The sequence below is a fragment of the Brienomyrus brachyistius genome, chromosome 18 (assembly GCF_023856365.1).
Source record: "Brienomyrus brachyistius isolate T26 chromosome 18, BBRACH_0.4, whole genome shotgun sequence".
NCBI classification, from domain to species: Eukaryota; Metazoa; Chordata; class Actinopteri; order Osteoglossiformes; family Mormyridae; genus Brienomyrus; species Brienomyrus brachyistius.
This window is the reverse complement of record NC_064550.1, coordinates 17,486,733-17,513,830: the sequence shown is the minus strand read 5'-3', so window position 1 is coordinate 17,513,830 and position 27,098 is coordinate 17,486,733. Positions and strand designations below refer to the sequence as shown.

Genomic DNA, 27,098 nt, shown 5'->3' with positions numbered 1-27,098 from the left:
CTTTCCCTGGCAACACCTATGCCCCCATGCCCCCCAGCCAACCCCCCCGCCCAACCCTACCTGGCAATGACAAACAGCACGCAGCTAACGCCAAGGCAGGCCAGCAGGACGTACATCCAGATGTCCGGGGAGAGTGGGTTCAGAAAGGAGAAGACCCCCGGATTGGTGCCGTTCGGTTTGCGGTACAGGATGCTGATTCCCAGCGTCATAAAGGGCTTGGAGAAGTCAATGACCTTCTCTCTCACGTAGGTGATGGTCAGGGGGGCCACCGCCAGGTCTGCAATCTGTCCCAACAACAGAAGATCGGGTTGGTGGGTTCAGGGTAGATCAGGTCGACATACAGCTGTTGGCTCTATTTGTAATGTGTCCGCCTAAAATGGCTCTTTCACATGTTACTGGTCAGATAGTAACTCCAATAACATTTAATAAATCACAAATGAGAGCCTTATGTCTTCAGCTGCTATTCATTTTAATAATCTGGATTTTAATCTGCGCTACTAATTGAATCCAATCATCCAGTAGCAAGACTGACTAATTCTGCAATGTTACGATCTGATGTTGAAACGTGGATGATTCACGGTGGCTTTCCCAGCGTCTTCTGCAAAGCCTTATCTAGAGCCGAATCGCAATTTGTAGTGCAATTTGGAGTGCCGCTGATTCGTGTCTGGCAGATACTCAACAAACCTCCGTTAGATGCTCCATGAAAAGAACACTGCGATGGCAGCAGGGTAAAGGAGTTATAATTGCCTGATTGATCGCTTAAGTTTGCCACATGACAGTCAGAGTCAAAGCAAATTATCTCTTCTGTCGATCTTAATTGAAAAGCCCTGCTATATATTAGGTGGAGATGATAAGAGGATCCCAACAGACAGCACAAAATTGGTCATGAAGACCTCATTATCAGTCTGAGAAGCCCATCCGCTGCAGTTCAACAATTCCTTAAGATACTAAGTGTGATATACAAATGGCTGTCATGTAAATTAGGCATCATAATTAGATTAACAGGAGCTTTTTGGGGGGACAAAAACAAACAGACTGTGCAAGAGAGGGCGTGAGAGTGAAACGCAGCAAGAGGAACCTCACGTGATCGATGAGCTCGCGCACCATGCCGTTCCACTCGCCCTTGTCATTCTGCGCTCCGTACTTGCCGTCAGAGACCAGCTTCACCTCATACGTAAAGCCGAGGATGTTTGACAGCTCCTTCAGCAGATCCACGCAGTAGCCTTCAAAGCGATCATTCCCATACAGAGCCTTGTCCGACTTCTTGTACATGACATATGGATTTTCCTACGAAGAGGTAATAATTTCATTTTTGAATTACAGTGTATACCAACAATGCACGTCTTCCCTGCGTGTACATGCTCACTTCCAGGAAGGACGGTGACCAGAACAACATTGATGAGAGAAAGGAATAGGGACCTTATTTTAGATGGAAGTGAATTTAATCAAGTCAGTGGGCAGGGGGGTGACAAACACCAAAACTAGACAAGAGAAGATAAGATGAACAGGTGATCTGAACAGGTTCCCTCATCACTTGGCTTTGCTCCGAAATGGGACAACATGCTGTCTTCCTACCATCACCAACATAAGGAAGGTACTCAAGGTCCATTCTGTACGCACAACCTGAACTTACACTTCCCTGCAAGCTATGTGCTACAGTCTTACCAAAATTGTGGTGACGATGAGGGTCCTGTTTGCCATTGAGTCCGTGACATTGGTGACCTTCTCCTTTTTGGTCTCAGTGAGATTGAGGCCATCGATGGAGTTCCAGACAGCAATCTGTAACACCGAACCCAGCGTGTTGGAACCTACCGAACCCAATGTTGGAAATGCACGAGATAAAACGCAAGGTTCGCAACAAAAAGGGAAGGAAAGCAGGCAGAAAAATATTCAAAGCCTGTATTGTCATTCATCTGTACTCTCGTTCAAGTCATAAATTGGAATGTTCCGTTTGACCAACAAACTGTCAACTGTCAACTGATAATTATACAAACAATTCAGTGCCAAGAAAAATCTGTCAGGTTATGTGAGCAGGAAAAATGTGAACACTGATGGACACAGATAGAAGAATGTTAATTAAAAAACTATTGAGGATGTTGATACAACTAAATTGAATGGATGAACCTGCAAAAATAATCCAAGCAAGAATCCATAATAAATACACTAAACATTTAGAAACTATTCCTTTGCAACAGCAAAGTCGCGCCTTTCCAAGGAACGACTGCAAAGGCAGACATAAAAAAGCACATATGATTGGCAGAGAGGCCTGAAGAAAGCATGACTAGGGAATAAACTTTTTCATCTAATCCTGTACTATCTCAAAGAAAACAATTCTGACATGATTTCAACTATGGATTCCAAATCTCTGTTAGTTCACAAGATATGTTTTTGAGAAAAAATGTAAATGAGTCAGTTTTGGTAATTTAATGAAAGTTCTTTGTTGGGTTGGGTGATGAGGAAGCTTGACTTTAGGTTATTGGTGGAAACAACAAGAAACAGACAGAGTGTTTTGGACATTTGCTCTTCAATTTTTCTACCAGCAGAACGTTGGCCAGTAGGTATTATCTTGGGCGCATTGCAGGAAATTCAAACAAGGGAATCGTGCTGTGCATGGAAAGCCAAAGTCGAATCGCTAGCAGCCGCAGTAATTAATTTGCGTAGAGGAAGAGCTGCCACTTTGCTGGAGACTAGCTGTGCCACAGGATTTGATGGTTCTTTTGCTAATGAGGCCATAAAACCTGCATTTCACACACACAGCTTGTCACACAGCTGTAATTCCTCCGAAGTCCTCAATGCGAATGATTGGTCGAGCTAATTATCAGGGGTCCTACTGGCCTGTCGCACAATCGGCGGCTCGATCTGGCACGAGATGGACATCTTGGCTGCTGCCACGCTAGTGCCGCGTGCGGGACGCTGGCCAAAAACAGGTGGTGTGGGCGGAAGGGGTGAGATGGACTCCAACAGGGCATTGGATGGGGGCAAAACATCACAGGGCAGCGGGGTAGGCGGTGCTGTGTACAGACCTTTTTCCACACTTTATTTATGCTGCACAAACCCTCGATAAAAGGCTTGTAAGATAAAAAATAGCATAATGAAAGATAAGTAATGGATCTGGTGTACATCTAATGAATGTCACAATAAACTGAAAGACAGCTTAATGGGAAACCTTTAAATATCTAACAAACTAATTCGTTTATCATCCATCCATCCATCCATTTTCCAAACCGCTTATCCTATTGGGTCGCGGGAGGTCCGGAGCCTATCCCGGAATCAATGGGCACGAGGCAGGGAACAACCCAGGATGGGGGGCCAGCCCATCGCAGGGCACACGCACACACCAATCACTCACACATGCACACCTACGGGCAATTCAGCAACTCCAATTAGCCTCAGCATGTTTTTGGACTGTGGGGGGAAACCGGAGCACCCGGAGGAAACCCCACGACGACACGGGGAGAACATGCAAACTCCGCACACATGTGACCCAGGCGGAGACTCGAACCCGGGTCCCAGAGGTGTGGGGCGACAGTGCTAACCACTGCACCACCATGCCGCCCGATTCGTTTATCATTTGTTACTAAAGCAAACCTAGACGGGGAACTCATAAAACTCACAGTTCTAAATTCCTAGATATATATCCCAGATATTACTCTCCTGGAGGTATAAGCATAAAGCAAATGTTTTTAGCCGGAGTTTATAGCGCAGCAAACCAGAGATACTCCCTCACCTTGCCCAAGCCATCCTCTTTCAGGCTGATTATATCCAGGTCGAAGTCTCTTCTCAGTCCGTCTGTTCTATTGAGAACTATGCGTCCAGTCAGACCGTCCCACTGAGCCTGAGAGGCAGACAAAACAGAGAAGCTGCAGACAAAAGCTACAAATGAACGACGCAAAACAAGCTGGCAACTGAATGACTGATACTAAGCCAACCCTGCTGAGGTCATTTTTGTTTAAAAAATGTTTAAACTACCAAATTCCACAATACCATTAATATAGCTAATTTGGCTTATGCATAACTAAATTAGATATACTGTCTATGACTAAAAAAACTAAAAATTCAAAATCTAAGCATAAATACAGTTAAACATATTTATAAAGATGTGAAATTACAAACATAGATACTACCAGACAAGTAAAAACACGACTGCACTGTGTTTTATATGCAGAGCTGTGTCTGGCCTGTGGTTGGTTAGATTTCTTTCCTGAGAAGCTCCTTCTTCTTGTGTAATATGACATAGAGTGATGTCCATTTCAAGTGCAGAACACTGGATAGGACCATTTTCAGGACTGTGCGTGTGCCATGGCTGTCTGAGGGACTCTCCCAAGGCCATCTGGGGAAAGCGCTTCTCTGTGGTCATGTGACAACTCTGACGGAAAGGACAGAGAACTGACAGATTCCAGTGTCCAAAGTGCAACGAAACAAACAGCTCACTACAGTAAGGAGTTTCCGCTAATCCGCAGTAGATGGAGATTACGGGGTTAAAATATTATACTTTTTGTCAAATCTCAAAGAGATCAAGACGTCACAATTTTTCAAACATTAAAAAAACTGAATAAAACTGCTAGAAATTATTCCACTGAAATTTTCTCTGAAGCTTCTGGGAAGTTTTTTTTCTCCATTCCCTCATAATACTGATCACATCCAGCAGACCATCCACCTTCAGTATCCCCTTCGCCTGCATCAGGCTGCTGAGAACCTGAGGTTTATCTCAAGCTGCCCTGGAGCACAAGGCAGAAGACGCCCTGGGCATAGCAGCAGATCATCGCAGGGTTTACACTGACGCAGTAAGGAGCGATTCCACATACTGAATGTTTTTGGACTGTGAGAGGCAAAGCTGATCGAAGCCCATTTGGCACCTGAGGCAAGTTACCTGCCAGTACCCTGCCCCACCCTCAGCATACCTCCTCGCCTAATGCCACCAGCGGGGGTAGTGGCGGGACCAGTAGTTTGCTAAGGTGGTGCTCCCTCAAAAGAAGGTATTCTAAGTGGCCTCCCATGCGGCCTAATGGGTCGACAGACACTGCTGAGAGGATACCCAGTGAAACAGGGAGGAAATGCAAAATGCATAGACAAAGCTGGAAGCGAGACTCAAACCACCAACAGTGAAGGTACGAGGTTACACTGATCCCCACTGAGGTACCAGGACACTCCAAAGTAAACAAAGCAAAACACCGAATGTTTAGAGAGCAGGAACAGCTACCAAAACCCATATGCCCCGCCTCTTTTCCGGACATCGTCTTGGGAGGACAATCTTACCTCAGCAGATTCCAAGTCAGTTCCAAGAGAATATACTACAGACTGCACAAGCGTATCCATACTCTGGTAGGCGGAGCCACTGTGCTCTGCTGGAATTAAACGGTTAATGGTGACTTGGAGGGGCGGGGCCACGTTTCCACACTGACCTCCTTGAACTGGCTCATGAATCGGCCGCCGAAACGCCACGGCTTGTGCCGATGGCACTGGAGGGAGTTGACGGTCATCTGGCCGGAGTGCTGTGAGGCCACGGCCACCATGAACACGGCATCGTACATCAGGGCCGCCTCTGTCTGCAGGGGGCAGCAGGGGACACCGAGTGACATGTTCAGCCACAATATGCACATGTGACACTGTGAACATGCGACAAGGCCTATGATTGCTGTCTGAAACACCATATATATATATATGTGTGTGTTTCAGCCCTAACCTTAACGATAAGTAACCAAACTAAATATGAGACTTTGGGCATTTTTATTTATTTTTTTATTGTATTCACAAATATTTGGGGGGACCTGAAAAATGGTACCCACATCATCAAAATAACAGGTTTTTATCACATTGTGGGGGGCATTTGGTCCCCACAATGTAATATAAACATAATCCCCACACACACACACATACTGGTACCCATAGATTTATGACTGGGTAACATTCTTGAAGTGACACAAGTCAATATGGATGCATCTCTTTCATTATAGGGGAGAAGTCAAATATACTGTATAACATAAGATACAATATTGCGATAAGACGTACATCAATGGGTGACTGTGTGTTTATACACACACACACACACATATACATATACTCCCCTTCTCAGTCAGTGACCGAGTTCCATTCCAACAATCAAGTCGTTAAGAGAAATGGTTGCCAAGTGAAAATCTCTGACTATGTGGTCACACCCTGCATGTGGTCAGTCTTCCATACTCCGTTCCTTTTATCCTTCATGAAGACGATATTTTATATTCGCAAATGTGCATATTATGTCGGAAAATAAATTATTACCGTCGTATTTGCAAATGTCGCTAAAGAAGGAGCGATTGCGTACGTGCATTCCAAGCCCTTACAGTGCTACTGGGAGCTGATTATCACAGTGCCCTGACTGCTAAAGGGCTTTACATGGAACCCTGTATATTTACGGGGGAGATGTCAAGACTGAAAATAAAGTGAAGTTTGACCAAGGGAAGAAAAGAGATTAAGGGTGCAAAGACGACTAGTGGTGAGCCGACGAATGCGGACAAACAAATGAGCAGGGAAGGGGCCGACCGTCATGACTCCATCCAGAAGCCCCGTGTCAGGATTGGGCGGAGCCTGCAGGTGCTCCATGGACCAGCGATCCATCACCGCAGCCACCTGCGCACTTCCAGTGTTGATCAGGCGGAAGCCGGTCATGTTCACGCCGCTGTAGCGGTAGGGCTCCAGGTCCAGGGCAAAAAGGTCCTACAGGAGATACGAGGAGATCCCCTCAAAAGCCTGCAGATGTAACATATGCCTAGAAATGAGACCACTATGTGAGGTGCTCCTGAGGAGCTACAAACTGCACTCACCAGAGTCGTGAAGAAGAAGTGGTAGTGTTCTGTCATCATCCCCAGTGATAATATCTGTAAATAAAAGGTACGTTTTATTTTTACAAACTTATATTTTATGTGGTTACCAAGCTGCTCCCCTTTTTGACTTTGGGGCGAGATCATAGTTAGAGTTAGTAGAGCCAGAGGGTTACCATGCCAGCACTCCTGGCTGAAGAAGAGCGGCTGGTGTTTCTGGCAGAAAGAATGACCTTTCAAAAGAAAATGCAGAGGTTGCAGCACCCAGCTGAGGGGCCACCAGGAACTGCAGTCACCTGTTTGAGGATGTTTGCAGCTGTCTGCCAGGAGCAGTCGAAGATGACGAACAGCTCTTTGCCCTTCTTCATCTCCTTCAGAAGCGTCCGGGCGTCCTTGCTCCCGAGGGGCAGCTGTCGGATTTTGATCTTGATGTTGTACCTGGACGGAGCTTTGATCAGCTCCTGCAGTCGCATCAAACCTACAGGCAACACAATGCAAAAAATGTTCCAAAAATTCTTCACTGAAATACTTCTGCGATTTAGCGTGTGCAGACGACGCTCTAGTAGATCATCATGAATGTCGTCACCGGATGGGTTGTACATTTATTAACGATTAAGCAAATAAAGGTAATTTTGTGAATTAACACACATATCATCTATGCCATGCAGAGACTTTTGGAGGGGAAAGTGCTCAACATAGGTAAGTGCTCCACCTTGGTCAATTTTGATGACTTGGGTGGGGGGGTCTTCCTCAGTAAATCAGTGATCGGTGAATTTCCCCAACCAGGGATGTGGGGCATTTTCAGTTCTTTGGACAAAAGGGGTAATTGTTCAGACACCCTCAGTCCCCCCCCACCCCACTCACCACCCCTCCCGAAAATGCCAGCACTCCATACCTGCATAATCAATTAGAGGGGGTACAGTTGCCTAAAATCTGTCACACCTACCATGGGGTTTAGGTCATGGATGTCAGCCAATCAGATAATACTGTCATACATTAAAAATAACTGTAGGTCACCTAATGAGCATGTCTAGACCGGGAGGGACCGCAATCATGGGAAGGCATGCGCTCCCTTCACAAAGCCCGGACTGAATTACAGCCACTAATACTAGATGAGAATTCCAGGAGACGAACCTCATCTGATCCTCAAATCTAATTCAAGTGCACCAGCATATGAAGTATGAACATGATACCATGATATGCAGCATAATCTTACTTTGGATAAAGTGAACAACAATATACTGCAAAAAAGCACCCAGAGAAGCAGCAGGCGTATCGATTAAACACACCTGTCAGAGGACTGTGTTCGGCTTTGACACGACGAGTGGCCACTCAACCGTCAGACATCAATTTCAAGCATATTGTTCATGTTTACACTCTAAAGCAGAACTGGGTAGACTTCTCAATCTTTCATGAGAGTTGCCAGTTTGAACAATGGAATTTAGATGGGAAGACCGATCTCACAACCGCCTGTCCATTTCTGTTTAACAGCGTTTGACAGTGTCAACCTGCCACAGAATTAATGGCTGCTGGCTTTGGCTGTACAATTACAGACACTGTTATTCCATCCACCATGTAACATCCTCTCTCATCTTCAACAACACGCTGTCTTAGAGCAGAGGATCCCAGAGCTCTCTAGCAATCCATAATATTTGGCACAGATGATCCCTAGATGAGCTAATTATGGACCAGAAGGTTATTCGATTAGTGTAATCAGATTCTCCGCTGGTGGAAAAGAATGAATATACAGAGCAGTTGTGGGCACCAAAGAAGACGACAGAAAATGACCACATTTGACAGACAGATGTGCCACTGAATTGCTAATGGCCCCCTCCCCGGCATGATGAGTTTTAGCCAAACAGAAGTCAATCAAACGATGCTCTCCTCATCACCTCAAAAGGGAGAGGAGGAGGAGGAGGAGGAGGAGGAGGAGGAGGAGGTGCGGCAGACGGTGTGGACCATAAAAACTATAATGAGGAAACCTTGACCGGCCATCACTCTTAGCTTATTTGCGTAATGAAAAAACACTCTCTGAGGGCATGTGACAAATTAAAAGTGGAACAAACCCATTTAGGTGGCATTTCTTTCCCCGTATGACCAAAAAAAAAGAGTCATTTCCCGCAAACCCAGCCAGTAGGTGCCATTTTCATTATAATGGTCACAGGATCCAATCAGAGGCATAAATCTCTTATGAGGCAGCAATGTAAATAATTCATTTTCCAGAATGGGAGTGCAGACAACATCCCCGCTGATTTTCTTTTCCCCTTTTTGAGATACAACTGACCCATCTACGGATTCTCATTCAGAAGAAAGTTTAAACATATGTGATTAAAATGGAGAATTCAGCCGTGACGACCAGTGTGTTTAGTTATGCTCGCTAAACACAGCAAAACCTTTAAATGTTCCAAATTTGGCAAAAAAAAAAGAGGCTTGAACCTGGAGAACTTGCGGGTAACGTAGGGCAACGTCACATTATAACCTGTTGGCCTGTAGTTGAATTTGAGAAACCTGAACTGCATGATTGATGCTGGCGGATTTAATGGGATATATTTCTCACCGGGGACTAGTTGAACATTAAGTCCTGGTGATATGGCCAGTCGTCATCTTCCCGACAACTTGCTGGGGAATGAAATCAATAGATGTGTGGTAATACCACAGCCGCCAGGGAACCTCAGACCATTATCTGACATTAAATTAATGGTCACAAACACAGGCTGTCAACGGCTGAAATATTAAGTGTGATCTGGGGCCAGAGTGGACCTCAGGTACAGTTGATGTTCTGTTTATTGTGTTATGAAATATTAAATCAAGCAAATGTGAAAACCACTGAAATGTAACAAAAAATGATTGTGACATATCAAAACCGTGATTCAAATTTTCATCTCTACATATTCAAAAATCATGGCAATCAATTGGTTTGACTAATTATTCAGAGCGGTGATCCAACGTGATAAATTGTCCAGATGAACTGCGGTTATAACAATTAAAAAAGGCCATTTAGTTCCATAAGTGACACGGAAAAACAGCCTGCAGCTGCCAGTGAATGTCATGTCATGCAGACAGGTACAGTTGTAATCACACAGCTATTTCTGCTGTAATTGTAATTACAATCGACTCTGCAGCTCAATACCACATTAGATCATTCGCAAAATGTCACATCAGCGTCACACAGAGTGATTAACTGACCCTCTAAAAGATTACAAAGGAGGCAGCATACACTATATACAGTACAGATGGAAATCACAATTCATTCAATCAAATGATTCTTGCTCAATCGAGTATTCACGCATGGGGGTGGGGGGGGGGGAGTAGAATTCCTTCAGAATTTCATGCAAGTGCAGGTTTGTTATGCAAACTCTCCACCCTGGAATGGCAACATATTTTTGCCCTTAGGAACATCAAAGTTCCCATCTTGAACAATGACTTTATATTACCATTGTTATTTTTTAAATAATAATTTTTTTTAAATATTTGCAATATTATATAATTTTTTCTTGTCGTATTTTAATTTTTGCATGCTTTTGCGTTTTATTTGCGATGTTATTCCTGCCTAAAATTAAAAATTATTGATCGGGGTGTCGTGTCAGGTGCTTTTGAAATTGTGTACTAAACACACATTCACATTACATTTATTTGCTTAGCAGATGTGTTTGTTGAAAGCGACGTACGACGTGGAAGCTTCCAACCCGTATCGAATGCAAATTTGAGTGAGAGCAAAAGCTAAACAAAAGCTTGTCAAATTAAAAACACCATGAGGATTCGGTTGCTACTAGACAAGTGTGAAAAGGAACATCTAGCGTTGCCAGGAAACCATAATCAAGCAAACATTAAGACAGAGAGCTTAAAGACATATTGGGGGTCTTTTTTAAATGCTATTGAAAGGCATGATCAGTAATGAATGCCCTTGTAGCTGTTCATTTGTCTTTTCTGCAACTGTATGACAATTCGCTCATTTTAATGAATGGAACAAAGAATTAATCAGTGAACGAACTGAACAGTGGAAGGGAAGTCGAGGAGTAGCTAAAAGAATGAATGAACAGAGTTAGTCAACAAATGAACTGAACAAAGAATTGGTCAGCGAATGAAGAATTGCTCGGTTAATGAACTAGATGAAGAATCGATCAGTGAACAAACTGAGCGTAGAGTCTGTCAGTGAACAAACTGAGCGTAGAGTCTGTCAGTGAACAAACTGAACCAAGAGTCGATCAGTTAAACTGAACGAAGAGTCGGTCAGTGATTGAAGAATCGCTTGGTTAATGAACTGAACAAAGAGTCGGTCCGTTAAACTGAACAGACTCGGTCAGTGAATGAAGAATCACTTGGTTAATAAATTGAACGAAAAGTCTTGTCAGTGAACAAACTGAATGAAGATTCAGTCACTGAATGAAGAATCACTCAGTTAATGAACTGACCAAAATGAAATCAAATGAATGACTCATCTATGAAAGACACGAGTCAAACATACACTAGATGCAATGGCAGGAGGATGTGCATTTACTTAAATGTCACTGTATTTCACTGGGGGAAATTTTGGTGTGTGACTCAGGAGGTTAGGGCACTGTAACTGTGATCAGAAGATTGCTGGTTCAATTCTCAGGGTTGGCAGAGTGATTTTGCCGTTAACAAGACCCTTAACCCTCAACTGCTCTAGGGCCTGGATCTTACCCAGCTTTCTTAAAAACAAAAATATGTTAGTCACTTTGCATAAAAGTCTCTGAAAAATGAATAAAATGTCAATTCCACATTCACTTCCCAGAAGGGGAACACATCTTGTACCCTTAAACAGAACAGCTCCTCTAAGCCTAAGACTCGCAATAGTAAACATTTGCAGTAATGTATGTTAGGATAAGCAAAAAGAGTACTACTTCCCAAGTTGAATTGACTTCTCTAAAAATTCTGCGTTTGTAAAGGTGTGCTCCAAGATGGACTGGTGTCCTCTGGATAGACGGAATGTTATTTTAGATAACAGTTTCTACGCTAAGCCTATAAAATGCAATACATCTTGAGTTGTCGGATGTTCTCAGAATGAATGTTCATACTTCAAGTGTTCTGCAATAACTCTTCAACCCACCAGAGCTGTCCTCATATACCACGGTGACAGCCTTCCACTTGTAGAATTGCACGACATCCAGGATGGCGCGGCTGATGGAGGAGTACTCGGGGTACAGGTTGACGTAGAAGGTGTCTTTGTTGTCCGTCGATGGGTGCTTCCACCGCGTCTGCACGTGCGGCACCTCCAAGGCATTGCAGATCGACTGGACGGCGCTGACTGAGGAGCTGTGGGAGGGGCCAAAGATCGCTGCCACGCCCAGAGACAGCTGGTCACAAGCTATTGGGCAGGTAGGGGGAGACAGACATAGGGTGTTTTTCAATACCAACAACGCAAAGAACATGTTTTTATTCTCGGTGAGAGCACTCTTGCTAACTTGCCTCCTAAGAATGAACTAGAGATGCAATGAATCATGGGATTGTTCTTGTTGGCATGGATGCAACCAATGCATGCTTGATATTTGAGGCAGAGCAAGAACGACATCCAGGGATTTTTACCATCCTCCGTACCACTGTTCTTGAGTACTGAAACCAGACTTCGGCAATGGAAGATGATGTGAAACAAGTACATGAGAACACAAGTATGGTCAAGTTCACATACTGATTAACACCCCGAGAGAGTAGGGAGGATTTAGAAAAAAGGAGGAGGGATTGAAAGGTTACAAATCTGCTCAATTCTGGAGTGACACACAATTTTTTCCGGCCTTTTAAGAGACTCTTGCATGAGGATTAACCCCTTTTGTCCCGGTAGGTCATATTTTTGCATTTAGGCTGAGAGCTGGGGATTGGGAGAATCTTTCTGAAAAGCCTCTTTATATATTCATTAAATACATGACCTGAATGTCAGTACATGATTGAGGAAACCATGATACTCACCGGCCTGGGTGATTTAAATCAGAGACAAAAACACAAATTGGATGGAGACTGAAACAGGAGGAACATATATTGTAAATGAACCCATGGTGAAATACCTCTTCTAGAAGCTTCAAAACTGTCAAAGTAGTTGATTCTCTGAATGTCGTACGTCAGTGTGGTGTTCGGCATCAAAGTCCTGTTTCGGTTGATGTTGGTCACAGCAAATTTGAAGGCTAGTTCTTCGACGCTCACAGGTTCACTCTCAAGTGTTTCAAAAATCCCCCCTGAAAAACAAACAACAGATTTCAGCACAAGGGATAATACTGAAAACAATGTAAATATTCCTTTTAAATATTCGTTATTTAGGTTTATCATTATATCTGGTTAATTCAAGTCACTGCAAATGTACACTAGTGGCCAAAATTGTGGAAACACCTAGCATTTCGGACATTACTAGCAGTAATGTTTATAAACAATACTTATACATAAGTAAATAAGTAACTGGAGCAACAGTTGAATAAAGCTCTGCAGTCTCTAAAAATTGGAAGCGTTTCCACAATTTTGGTCACTAATGTTTATGTTGAGTGGTTTGGGACACTTTGTATCTGAGGCACATTGAACGTTACTTCCTGTCCTTAGGATGAGTACAAACCTCATCATACAACAACCCATCATTACAACAAAAAACCCTGGTAAGACTCTGCTGGAGTGATTTCCCACGTCCAGCCCTGAAAGCATAATCCAGGTGTCTGATCCCATGATTGTGAATCACCGCTTCTGATATGTGGAATGACTGGACTTAATCAAACAAAGCAAAAATCTATTAGAAAATTACTGGTAACACTTTACTAGATGGGGCACGGATACTTAGTAATAATTCAATTACTACTGAAGTACAAATCATGAACAAATCTTATAGTCACTAACTGAGATTAATGAATCGTGATGCATCTTTTATGATGAACAAGCATGACATGCGTGATTCGTAACTTGTTCCTTCAGTGATTCCTTAGTAGGTCTTTCAGTAGTTTACAAAGCTTTACAGAATTAGCAGATAGAGTAACAAAATTAGTAACTGCTTGAGATAAAACATGCGTCACAATTCATTAATGAATTAACATGAGATCAGTATGTAACTAAGACTTAGTTTGTGGTTAATTCATACATAAGTAATGGCATAATACTATATTATTTGTGCCCAGTCAAGTAAAGTGTTACCAAATTACCAATAGTGAGTTTCACTTCAAAAAGTACTTTAAATGATGGAAACAGGGTGATTTACAGTGATGCTGAAGGGTCCTTTACACTGTCAGGAACTTTAGATGGACAGCATCACGGAAGTGGGAGGTGGGTTCAGACTGTGCCTTACGGGTGATGGGATTAAAGTACCACCGCTGGCACACACATTTCGGGAGGGGGCAAAGAGCTGGAGAGGGATATAATAACTTGCTGTGGATTGGGAGACACCCCCCCCCACCCGCCTTAAGGGAGAGGAGGAAATTTGACGTCCAAAAAATATAAAAATGGAATAATGTGATGATAAAGGTGAGCAGAGATTCTGCCTGTCAAGATGAAGATAATTTTGTCTTTAAGCAAAAAGAGGTGGTGGTAAGTGGGGGGCGGTGGGTGGTGGGGGGGTGGAGATTATCCCATCCCTAAAAAGCTTAATGCATTCTGGGGCTGCTGGAAAGAGATCAAATATTAGCATGAAACAATGAGTGGGCAAGCAAAGTAATCTATCATCACCTAACGTAGTACAGGATGTTCTAGGCTCTGCTTCAGCACTGTCAGAAAATTTCAAGAAAATTTGCAATCTGTAGGTTCTGTTCCCTGCCCATTCGCTCACATTAGACCAGCCGGCCCTCTACTTTCAGTATTTAATTTTTAGTCTTACAGAGGTCTGAAATTATTTGCAAATGGGATTTGTCACCAGGTGAGTGTAGAAATGGTTTCTCGTTTTTCTGGTCACTGGTGCCTTTGGGATTTAACATGCTAAAGGATTACGACCATATGTGATTCTGAGGCACACTGGTGATCACGTGACCATACTCACATCTTTAAAGCTAAACAGCGTGTTGGGATTTTGCAATGGGTGAAAAAATACATTTTAACAATAGATTGTTCAATCTTTTCTAGTCCTAAGGTTTTTCTTAAGATATTTTCTTCCCTTAAAGACCAAAATATGCTGTTCCAGGAAAATTGGCAGAGGCGCAAAGCCTGGCTCTGTGCTCGACTGGTGCGCGTAAGTATGTGTATAAACAGGCATGTGTGTAGGTGCGTGTAGGCATGTGTATAAACAGGCATGTGTGTAGGTGCGTGTAGGCATGTGTATAAACAGGCATGTGTGTAGGTGCGTGTAGGCATGTGTATAAACAGGCATGTTTGTAAACATGTCGCCCACAGTGCTTGGCCTGTTCTCCCTCAGTAGAATTGCTAGCAAAACTGATTGTCAATTGTTTTGGAGGCTTCAAAAGGGTGAATGAAAAAAGCGCAATAGCAGTAACCCCACCCACCTGCCAAGCAGCTAGGCCTACATGGCGGTCAATGACCTTTTTCTTCTCTACCCAGCACTGAGAGGCCCTTGTCCGTCTCCCTCCCAGCCCACAATGAGGTGGGCTTCTGTGAGCAGGCACTCGGCTGTGCTCAGTTCTCCATTGCTATTCATTGGCGCAGTAATTTTTGATGGATACAAGACAGCCCATCTACTGATTACCAGTAATGCAATACTGTCCCCTCCACCCTCTGCTGCTCTGTGCAAGGCCAGCAGTACGCTGAGTTAATACCGATTGCCTGGAGGTTTTTTGACACGTGTGTTTTTGTGTGGCAGCAAATCTTTGTGTAGAATGAGGCCCCTAGCAACACAGAGCATCCCTGAACCTGACTCCTAAGCTGTTTCTCAATACCGAGAACGTGAAGATCGCACTTGCAGTGTTGGCAAGCTTGCCTCTGAAGAACGAACTTGGGTTACAATGAATCATGGGATTGGTGATGTTTGACGAGGATGCAACTGATGTATCCTTGATATTTGGACAAGACCGACATCTGGGGGGTTTTACTGTCCTCTGTACTTATGTTCTTGAGTATTGGAACAGGTCTTCGGCAATGGAAGATAAAATAGGTGCATAGGAACACAAGTATGCAGATTGGGATAGAGCCCTGGACTTGGCTCTGTGCTGGAGTGTAATGCTGGATGTGGGTATCAGGAGACTTGCCCCATGATCCCTGCAGCTAAAAGAAAGAGTGAGGAAAACTTGCCTTTGGTTCACAGTGTTCCAACTGGGGCTACTCAGATCAAACCCCCAGCAAGTTCAGACACGTTACGAATGTCTGTCCAGCTCTCCATCTAAGCCTCTAGCACCTTAATGCACCTCAGATAGGAGCCCCAGAACAGGACTTTTGCCTTGAAGGTGACAGGTTCGCAGCCCCTTGGTGGAGACGTACCTTAGCCCAGGCCAGCTCATCGCACTGTAAGGAGCGGCCAGAACATTTTCTCACACTCCAAATGACAGCAATCGCTCTGCATAAAAGTCATTCAGAAAGTCTTTAGGAAGAGAGAAGTACAGGTTTGCCAGCGGATATCTGTACGAAAGATAAAAAGCTTGGAATACAGCGCCCTTTCTCCTCTACACCCCCTCCCATGTCACCTTGGGGCCTGGAATGGATGCGATCATCTCTCATCCCATGAGAAGCCGCCCCTTCAAACGAAAACCCCAGACACTCATGTGACGTCCATCTCCCCAGTGCGTTTACCGCTCCTTATTACTAGTTTATTCACATGGCGACCTTGAGGCAGCGGTGAATAACAGCACGCTCCTCGCTGCTTGGCCCTGATGGGAAGCAGGTGAGCTTACAGCATGTTCCCCCGTGACTGATGCCACAGGCGGCCCAGCAGATCGAATGCCCGGAGGTCCTTAGAGCCTGGCCTCTATAGATTTATTTTAAAAGCGGTCGCAGTGTGCATGCACATACACTACTGCGCTACACACAAATGGATTTGTGCAACATATTTGGTGCTCTCTCTGTCAGAGATGCTTTTTGTGGGGTAGGAGAGTGCCAGACAGCATCTCACAGCTCTCAATCAAATGATCAAATTAACCTAAATAAGAGGTATACCCATTAAAGCTTATTCTCTAAACAAATACTGAATAATTGGTTAAAATCAATGCAATGAGCACCAGCATGGCTCCAAACCAGTACAAATGTGTAGCAGGCTGGTGATCTAACTTAAACCCCGTGTCAGTATTAAAGCCCTGCTTGTCTGCTGCAGCGTGATGCACCGATGAGACACACAGGGGCCTCTTCCAGCTGCCGAGTAAGTGAATCAAAATGGAAGGCGTTACGAGAAGCGCTCCCGGACCTATTGGCAGTGTCCCCGGCAATCATAAGGTCCTTTCCCACCCCAGGAACTTTCCTCAGGAATTTCTGTCACATTCCCACTGGAGGAACTCGGCCCGATCGTAGTTCCTGGAAGGTAGTTCCTAAAACATTTTTTAGCACCTACTCTAGACTTGTACTTTTCATTCTACCTGGAATTGATCCTCCATTGGTTTGGGGTGGCAGGGTAATTATCTAAGTTTTTTTGCATCTTCCATGCTTGCTTAGCAAAAAAGGCCCAGTTCCTGTTCTGCAGTAAGAAAGTGACATACAGAAGTGGCCAGGAAGTGCAAAATTTCAGATTTCTGAATCCTTTTTCCCAGTCCAGCTGATGTACTCCCCATTTCAGGAAGAGCTGTTACTGGAATTTGCAGGGTACATCGTCACAAAATTATGCCTGAGAACGTCTGGGTCAGGAAAATCTATTAGAGGTAAATTCAAAAAAGTCACCCCCACCCACCCGACTCCTGTGCCATACGGCCCCTCGTAGAGCCTGTCGGCGAGCTGGCTTTCTACTCTTGGCTAAGAGAATCCTTAAATATACTTTCTATCTGCGTTTGTATTTAAATAGTACTCCTCATACATTGAACGTGTCAGGAGATGCAAGATGAAGGACTCGAAGGCAGGTGTCTGGCAAACAAAAAAGGGGCTCATCGAAGTAAATGGCAAGAGGGAAACAAACGGGACTGTGAGGGGTCAAAACGAAAAGGCGAACATGGGGAAGGACACGGGAAGCCGGGAGGAGTGACGTCAGTGACCGGACTGCGGATGAGGAGACAAACAGGTACTTACATACAAAGACTAATGAGGGGTAACAAGAAACAGGCAAGGCTCATCGGGGCCTCGTTAGGGGGGAGATGGGAGGGGCAGGCGGACATGATGGGCAGGACATAAGGAAATGCAGATGACAGTCATTTCACATATGGGATTAAAATAAGGAAAATAGATAGAAAGTATAAAAAAAACAAACAAATTCAACAACTAAATTCAGTCTAAATAAAATGAAAAAACAGGAATACAAGACAAAAATAGAATAAATGGTCAAAAACACAAACAATATTAAAAACTAATAATATAGTTTAAACAATCATTTTAAATGTGTAATACATATATATATATATATATATATATATATATATATATATACACTATATAGTAAATATACAGCAATAATATAGAATAATAGGGACTGATCAACAAAACCGTAAAGTGTATAGGTGGTAAAAGAACAGGAGCATATAAAAGACAAAAATGAGAAGAGAACAATAAAGAATAACGGGAGTAAAGTACGGAATGAAAGGCCGCTGGGGGGGGCGGGGGGGGGGCCTCACCGGCTTCTTTCATTCGCTTTCAGAACGACATCCAATGGATCTCCAGCCAATTCACAGCCATAAAAGCTACTGTGTGTGTCCTCTGATGGGGTCCAAACCATCCCCATCCGGGGGGGTGGGGGGGTGGGGGGGACACACACAAAGAGGGATCACGGTCCTCGGGGATTGAGGTTCATCATCTCCATCCAGTGACTCTCTCTCTCAGTTAGGGTTGTATTTCCTGAATGGAGGAGTTGAGCCCTTTAATTTGTCATTAAGCAGAAGCAGATGCTAAAGCCATTTCCCCCCCCATCGCACAAGGTAGACGTATCTATCAGTGCCATTCAGAAGATGAATAGTCACTAGAACTGCCTCTTCTGATGGCTCTCAATGGGAAAACAAACGCCCAGCAAATCACACCTTGCTGCTCTAGTAGACGTCCCATACAAAATTGATCGTCTGAATATTATTCATGGTTGCCCACTTCCACGTGGGTGAAATACCTAAGCATTTTTATGTGGGAAAGCATATTTATTGCATTGATTTTCACTGGTGTGTTTAATTGTGTGCTGGCGGCTTCTTCAGGCACGACCACCCGACGTGTGTGAGTGTGCAGGGGAGCCCGGGTGAGCTACCCACATGCCTCTGTGCCTCCACTTAGCTGATGAAGCGCTGCGTCAACAAATTAGCAGCGAGACGAAAGTCCATTACTCCAGAGCCGGTTTACTCTCCCCGACCCGAAGAAACGTTCAACCAGCTGGATTGTCGTGCCCCGTTTCGGGCCGCAGGTGGCGTGATGCTTAAGGAAATGTGTCCGGGAGGGAAAGGAATTCCCGCAAAGCTGGAAGCTGTCTCCATAGTGGGTGGAGAACTGCTACAGAGTTACTCACCTAAGTGATGGCTTGATTGCTCTGTTCACCAGCATGAAATCGTTTCGGATACAAATGCGGCTCATACACAAGTGTAGTTACTCCAGCCAGTGAGCGTCTCTGTTTGCTGTGGTTAAATCGGTCAAGATGCCATCGAGGGGGCAGCAAAATCAACCATATTTGTCTTGTAAGCCCAAGTGGAAGGAATCTGTTGTGGTGTAAATGGCCACAATAAAGTGAATAAAATAAAATGACAAAAATAACACATTAATAAGATACAGAATAGCCAACCAGCAAGAGGACATATACAGATAAGCAAGACGAGATATTTTGATACGAGGCAGTGGGACAGACTGTCTGGACAGTCCACATACAGAACGGCATGGAATGTGCAAGAGAAGAGAGAGACAGCAGTATCAAAAATAGATTTATCTCCCCCCCTTCCCCCCCCAAAGTGGATGACTGGACCCAGTGTCTGATATTCTGCTTACCCAACAAACGCATATTGTTGGCAAGTCAAATGAGAGTATATAACATTCTCTGCTTTGCTGCAGTGAAAGAAATTACCCAAACACTGGATTTAAGGAAGGATCCCTTACTTAAAGAGATGGCAAAGGATCGTACCAGAATGGGTTACACTGAGTTATCTCGCAAATTTACTGCATAATAAAGCCAGTGACTTTTATAAATGATGGCAACCTTATTTTAATCATTCGCACCCAGGTCTCCCTGCAATGCTGTTGCAGCGCTTCTTAAAGGGTACAGCGCACAATGGATGTATGGTGCGCGATTTGATTGCGTTAACTACACTGAGCCAGTTTTACTATGGTATTATGTGTAATGCACCGTGTGTAACTGAGCTGAGCGGTTTTTTAAAAAAAAACTTTTGACTTTTTGTCCATGGTTATGTAATTTGCGTGATGTTGTTTAATTCTAAAAATCCTAATAAAATACATTTGACAAAAAAAGTGGATGAATAATGAAGACGGAACAATGGAATGATTGACAGAATGAGAAGGGGGTTCTTCCCGTAAGGTGTAACGTGCTACACAGACTAGGCGGTTATCAGCTTCGCAATCATCCAGCACAGTCTCAGCAGCCGCTATACCTGCCACTGTGCCAATCAGGACAGGTCCACCAAACACCAGAACCACCAAGTTTTAAGTGTCTCAATCCAAATCAACCCTAACCTTGATGACAAACTAATTATGTAGTATGATTCCCAGAATCAGATGGAGGATCAGGCAGGAATCTGTCAGAAAGATCTTTATAAAGTGGCCGTAAGACTCTAGGATTTTCCATTCAGTCCATAAATTCATGATGAGAGCCTCTGTGTGAAAATAATGAAGCGAGGTGCGATCTCTCCTTTCTCTGGACCCAGACAAGAATACAGATGGATCTCAACACGGGAAGCCAGCATTTATCGGTGGAAGAATAAAGGTTTCTTAACCACTTAGAGAGAGAGAGAGAGAGAGAGAGAGAGAGAGAGAGAGAGAGAGAGAGAGAGAGCACGCTAACAGATGCAAATGTGTGACCTCCCAGACCTGCGATCCCTCTTGTTTGGCTGTCTACAAATCGGTCCCAATGCGTTTTTACAGTAAACTGTCTCAAGGAAACGTTCATCGAGCTACACGCATCGATTTATACTAAGTCGGGTCTAGAATCTGGTTAAACGCTTAAGGTTTTTTTCGTGTAACTGAAACTATCCCGTTATGTCTTACTTGGTGACAACTGAACACTTGGCAATAAATCTGGCAAAAATAACTGACTCAATTAAGACTTGCGACAGGTAAACTGTATTTGGTAACTATAATTACAACATACAATGGCACCCTACAATAAAGACATTTTTAAAAGAAGCCAGATGTTACCCCTCCAGTAGAGGGATGATATACAACTGAATACGCATTAATTCTGAAATTTCACTAAAGGGGGTTATGACAATACTCTGCTGTGAGAAATAATTAAACAGCCACATAGTCCCACACGTAATTATGTGTCCCAAACTTCTCTATTAATGTAGCTTAGAATCGTAAAAACATTCCGAATCACAGCACTCAGTTTAGAAATCGGGTCAAAATCCAAATTCTGAGGATTAGGACCGTTTAGGCAACAGATACAGATACAACAGAACTGTTTACCAGGTATTCGATCTTTATTTATTTATTTTACTAATTTTATTCCAATCACCCCACAAAGTACGTTAGCAGATTTCGGCTGAAAGCGCTAGACCTTAACAGGTGGATTTAAAGGGTTTAGTGGAGGTGAACTGCTCCACATTAGATATTCATTAGTTCTTCTCTAGGTACAATATCAAAATATTTAAAACCAAAACTATAGTTTCTGCACTTCTAAATAATAATGAGCACGTTCATAATAAGCACATTCAGAACCATTCTGAAAAGCATTTGCAAATTGTACTGGAATATTCTCCGCGGTCGGTGCTGCGAATCACTTACCGATTCTGAGTACTTGCTGAGAACTGGGACAAAACTCCGCCATAAAGTAAAATAGGGAAAATAGTAGTCTCTCCCTCTTTTCCATAGTTCTAGAGTCGAATTTATCAATAATCATTTTACTATCATTTCATTTATGCTGATAATCTACCCTTCCTCTGCGCATTCCGCAAATAATTTGTGTTCCAAACATCCATCGCCTTTCAAAGACCATCCTTCGGTCAGATGAAAAAGAACATTATTTGTAGCGAGCTTTTCCCACTTTTTACTTCACTCATGGTTAAAAAGCCAGCTGCGAGCCTTTCAAACGGCATCTCTGTGAATGCATCTCCTGCCTTGTTTGCCCAGCAGTACAGCAGGCAGAGAACGAGCGGCTGGCTGCCTGAATGGAGGTTCTTCTAACGCACAAAATAAATGGGCGCCCGAGAAGCCCCCAAACCCCGCGTCAAGGCAGGGATTAACTTCGATACCAGGCAGCTTTCGTCTCCCAGCTACTTGCCTACTCTGGTACACAGAGGGCTGACTACATCTTTGCTTGAGCACTGGTGAAAACGCTGACCTAATCTTGATGGTGCGCCTTAAAACTAGAATCATTTTTTATAACTGTTGGCAGTAGATGCATGCCTATATGCTTACACAGTGGTGTTCTGGAAAGATACCTACCAGCAACCCTATAGAGACAATGAGATCTATATGTTTCAGCACTACTTGTGTGTAGCATATCAAACGTTATAGGCTACAATCGAAGGTATACAAACATACAGACATAGATGCGGGACTAGTTTTAGGAGACATTGCCTATTCAGTTTTATAATATTTAACTTTTATTTGTTGTCAATTACACGCGTGAAAGTTTTGTTGGATGATTTGACTAATCGGAATCTTTTAGCTATTTTGTCCGCTCCAAACTAAGAATTAATTCCATTATAAGGGAAATTGTATTTTTCAATGATTGATCGTTTCTAGTAAGTGAAATTTCCAGTAAGTGAAGAACAGAATATCGGTTAATCTCTAGCGCCATCATCTGGACAGCTATTTCAGTACAGCGCTGAGTATTTGTAGCGGCGTGTATAGTGTTGTTCGTCCTCAGAGTTCCTTAGTCGAGATATTCTTTGGTTATTTGTACTTTTGTTTTTCACTAATATTGAAAAATTAGGACATTCATATGGGCGGCATGGCAGTGCAGTGGTTAGCACTGTTGCCTCACACCTCTGGGACCCGGGTTCGAGTCTCCGCCTGGGTCACATGTGTGAGGAGTCTGCATGTTCTCTCCATGTCGTCGTGGGGAGAACATGCAGTCCAAAAACATGCTGAGGCTAATTGGAGTTGCTAAATTGCCCGTAGGTGTGCATGTGTGAGTGTGAATGGTGTGTGAGTGTGCCCTGCGATGGGCTGGCCCCCCATCCTGGGTTGTTCCCTGCCTTGTGCCCATTGGGATAGGCTCCGGACCCCCCGCGACCCAGTAGGATAAGCGGTTTGGAAAATGGATGGACGGAGGACGTTTATATGTCATTGTACATTTCACGATACAATAGTATATGAATATAGGCCTGCTTCAACAAATTACATATGTTACCACAGAAACTTTCTATGTGTTTTCATATCTATACCTGTAAGATGTTCCTGTCTCTCGTCCCCCATTCCAAGCAGAGTCCTGTTCACTGGGCATCCTGGAAGGGGACGCTAGTGCATCACAGGACACATACACAAAAATCATGGACATTTGAGAGACAATAGTTCACTTACAGTTCACTGACTCTCACATACAGAGCTAATGTTAGAAGCAAATCTACAGTGTTGAAGGTGTGTTAAACTCTACCATCCATCCATCCATCTGCTTCTCTTGTTTGAGGTCCTGTAGCAGAATACAGCACAGGTATGAATGGTTACACTCTGTAAATGATGCCTTTCCCTAACAGGGCTTACGCTCTAACTATATATAGTAATTATTGCCCCCTAGTGGTCACTTGCCCACAATTCAACATCCGTCCGTCTTCCAACAGCTTACCATGAAATATTTAAAAAAAAAAAAAAAAACGGACATTGTATATCTAATTTGTTTACATAGCGTATACAGTAGCTTATCCAACATGCTGAAATCCCTCTTCTCCGTGATTTGTACAATAACACGGGTCTCTCAAACAGGCCCAAGTCTCGAATGCGTTGCCCACATCTCTGAACATTCATTGCCCTTCCACTGCCTTTCCTGTGACTCAGTGTTCGTTCATCCTGATATTTTTTATCATCCCATTGTATTCATTAGTCCCCCCCATACATGATCTCCGTCTGTGAAACCTCTAACCGGCTAGCATTATTTCTGTCCCGGGCGTGACCCGCGGATGCTAATCGTGCTGTTGAACTAAGCATGCCCGCTTCGCAAACCCGCTCAAAACCCACCAGGCATAGATGACCCCCCATGGGGACTGAACAAACGGACAGAGCTCCACATACATTAGGAAACAAATTTATTTCAATAGAATATTAATGCACAGTCCTTTGTATGTACACAGCTCTAAAAACTTGATAGGGCGGCAATAAATCCTACAACCGTCTCCCTGCATCTTCCCGTTGATAAAACACATTTCACAAGGAAGGCCTGATTGCACTTCACACTAGGGATTCTTTATCTCTAATAAAAATATATAGCTATATATTTAGGTTTGTTGTGGGTGAAGCCTACAACTCAATTGATAAAACCATCATTTAAAAGCAGAGCATAAGGAAACAGACCCCCCTCCCTATGAAGACACGCCCCCCCCCCCCACCGCTTGTAAGTCAAGGCTGAGAGTGACAGTCCCATCACTACTGCCAAGACGCAAGTGTGTTTGCTTTTGCGTGATATCTGACATAAATAATGAACAAAATGTTCTTACGCCCATTTCTGTTTAACGTTGATAAAGCATGTTGGCCGGCCAAGTGGTCATTATAGTCCCGAAAGCGCAGAGTAACATCTAAAGCAGGACTGACCAGCACGCTGTGATGCTTTGCACTGTATTTCTGTGTCCCTCTTCACCTTCTTATAACAAACTGACATTCAAGTAAAACAGGATTGGAAATATTATTTAGATGACAATGCCGTCTTTCAATGAAGGGATAATACTGCGAATTTGGTGCTATGTAAACAGAAGACAACAAAAGACTCGATATTACGCACCTTTTCGTCATGGCAAAGAAAATGACAAGGCAATCTTTATCGGGGGGGGGTACAAAATAGACTGGTTTAGTTTTGTGCTTCAGCATTTCGGGAGTATGATGCTTAGGGACTGGGTAAAAACTCTGGGGGGGGGGGGGGGCATTGGGGTGATTGTGACAACTGCCCCAGGAGGAAATAAATAACACAGCCCTTGAGTTAACATCTTTCCGTCCGGAAGAAATCCAAAAAAAAATAACACCCACATTCCGAAGTTCTAAAAATAAAGATTTTGGCAACGAATCGCAGTCAGACAAGTGTAGCTGCCCAAGTCCATGTGCAAATCCCGCCCATTTGAAACTCGATTCACCATGGTGATTGTCCGGAGGTCTCCCCGCCTCCTACGCAAGGCCTTGCTTTGTCAAGGCCCCAGTTCACTATTGCTCCGATTCCGAGATCTGACGCTGCCAAGCGTTCTCGCCGTTAGGCTCCGGGATATTTTCCTGCAGCAAGAGGAAATGTTCTTCTAGGAATTTCGTGAGTAGCCAGAGTGACACACGCCGCAGATTTGGTCTGGGTCATCGCCGACGCCATCTCCTAGATGAGGATTTTTGTCGAGCCCACCCCCCACCTTGTCTCAGAAAATGTCAGTGTTGGCACCCACGCCCGAGTCCTCCCTGCGTACCCAGACCACCTCCGGGCTGCCCGTCTCCTCTATGGCACAGTGCTTTCTGAGGTGCCCCAGCTTCTGGGCTTTGCAGTTTCCTGTGTCCTGCGGTTCCCCCCCATCAAGCGAGAGGGACTTGAGGGGATCCTCGGGGCCAGGTTTGGGCCCCAATGTCCTGACCGACGAGCAGTACTCATCGTCGTCGCTCAGAATATCCGTCTCCTTGACCTCCTCCTCCCGGGCCTCGTAACTCTGTTCCTCCACCCAGCGGTCGGTGTCGCCGGCGGCAACGGTGCCAGCCAGCTGCTGGGGCTGCTGCGGAGGAGAGGGGCACGGCCGTGACGGCGCACAGGGGTCCTCAGCTGGGACGCCGTCGAACACGACGTCCGTGTCAATGGTGAAGCGGTTGCGCACTAGCTTGCGTCGGCCAAGGGTGCGAGACGGAACTGACACTGCACAGAGGACAATCGACACTAATCAGACGAGAGTCCACCGCCTCAAACAGCTCAGCAGCTCAATATAACCACAGTTACTGACTCGGTAGGTATGTTTAAACAAGCATAACAATCTTCAGCACACAGCAAAGCCCATTTTTACTTATTTTGTAGCCAAAGCCACATTGGTGTATGAAAAAGCAGGGTCATTCAGGGTCAGTCAGTCTCTGGGGCAGCCGGGGGTTAAGGGTCATGCTCAGGAACCCAACAGTGACATCACTCTGCCGATCATGGAATTGTAACTAATGACCTTCTAATCGCAGGTGCCACATCCTAACCCCATGAGCCACACATCTCCCTTTCACATCATACGTTTCTGTAACAAGCCAGATAGACACACTAAGTTGCTACTGAAGTGGAGCGCAGACATACACCGTAATGACGTGTTCAGGCGGGCAGCCGGGGAGACGGACCTACCTGCCCTGTTCATAGACGGCCGGGAGCCTTTCAGAGCACACAGGCGTTTGCCCCCAAAGGGCACATACTGCTGGTTTGGCGGCAGACTCTCCGTCTTGAGCAGCTGCCTGCGCTGCTTGTCCCTGAGGATGGAATGCACCATCTTCAGGAAGTCCTTCTTGCTCTCTGGGGACCTGCGGAAGGAGGTGAGCACAGGCAAGAGAAGTGAGGACGCCCGTCAAAAAACAAATCAGAACAGGAATAATTAGTTCTCAGTGTCTGAGAGTAATCATCACACATGAATAAGTGCGACTTTTGCTTCTACTCGGCCGAGGGTGACCACCTAATCCATGTTGGCGGTTGCTGTGTGCTGATTGGTCAGTCTCCAATAAACATACATGTGTCACTAACGTTAATGTGAACCAGTTGCTCAATCAAGGACGCAAACCAGTAAAAATACAAGATGAACCAAGCGATTCGGCCGAACACAATAGCCCTTAAAGTAGTTTGTGAAACCCAAAGTAGGTCATAGTGATGTGGATTAGGTGGTCAGCCTGGCTCAACTGCACTGAATGCAGGCTCACCTGCAGCACAGGTGGAATATGCTCTCCGGCCTCCCCTCCGACTCCGACTTGACATGGACGATCTCGCACATGGACGACACCTCAGAATCTGGGGAGGAGGAAACACGAGGGCAAGGT

The 27,098-nt window shown here is 44.4% G+C and overlaps 2 protein-coding genes across 4 annotated transcripts in view; both read right to left on the bottom strand.

Moving 5' to 3' along the window:
- The window catches only part of grik1a (glutamate receptor, ionotropic, kainate 1a), a 39,012-nt gene extending 15,207 nt beyond the window's left edge, over positions 1-23,805 (bottom strand). For 2 of the 3 annotated variants that reach the window (XM_048984463.1, XM_048984461.1), the window contains exons 1-11: positions 21,714-23,805; positions 12,818-12,985; positions 11,869-12,126; positions 7,094-7,275; positions 6,801-6,854; positions 6,520-6,693; positions 5,403-5,546; positions 3,728-3,835; positions 1,666-1,779; positions 1,084-1,287; positions 61-284 (exon numbers count right to left, since the gene is read on the bottom strand). In XM_048984463.1, the coding sequence (XP_048840420.1) occupies positions 61-284; positions 1,084-1,287; positions 1,666-1,779; positions 3,728-3,835; positions 5,403-5,546; positions 6,520-6,693; positions 6,801-6,854; positions 7,094-7,275; positions 11,869-12,126; positions 12,818-12,985; positions 21,714-21,828 (1,745 nt within the window). In that variant the 5' untranslated portion in view covers positions 21,829-23,805. The remainder of the gene's footprint in view (positions 1-60; positions 285-1,083; positions 1,288-1,665; positions 1,780-3,727; positions 3,836-5,402; positions 5,547-6,519; positions 6,694-6,800; positions 6,855-7,093; positions 7,276-11,868; positions 12,127-12,817; positions 12,986-21,713) is intronic. The other variant, XM_048984462.1, reaches the window with a different exon arrangement.
- Positions 23,806-25,017: 1,212 nt separating this feature from the next.
- Positions 25,018-27,098, bottom strand: part of tiam1a (TIAM Rac1 associated GEF 1a) — a 47,821-nt gene continuing 45,740 nt past the window's right edge. The window contains 3 exon segments of the mRNA XM_048984556.1: positions 25,018-25,959; positions 26,419-26,591; positions 26,982-27,069. Of these exon segments, the coding sequence (XP_048840513.1) occupies positions 25,478-25,959; positions 26,419-26,591; positions 26,982-27,069 (743 nt within the window). The 3' untranslated portion in view covers positions 25,018-25,477.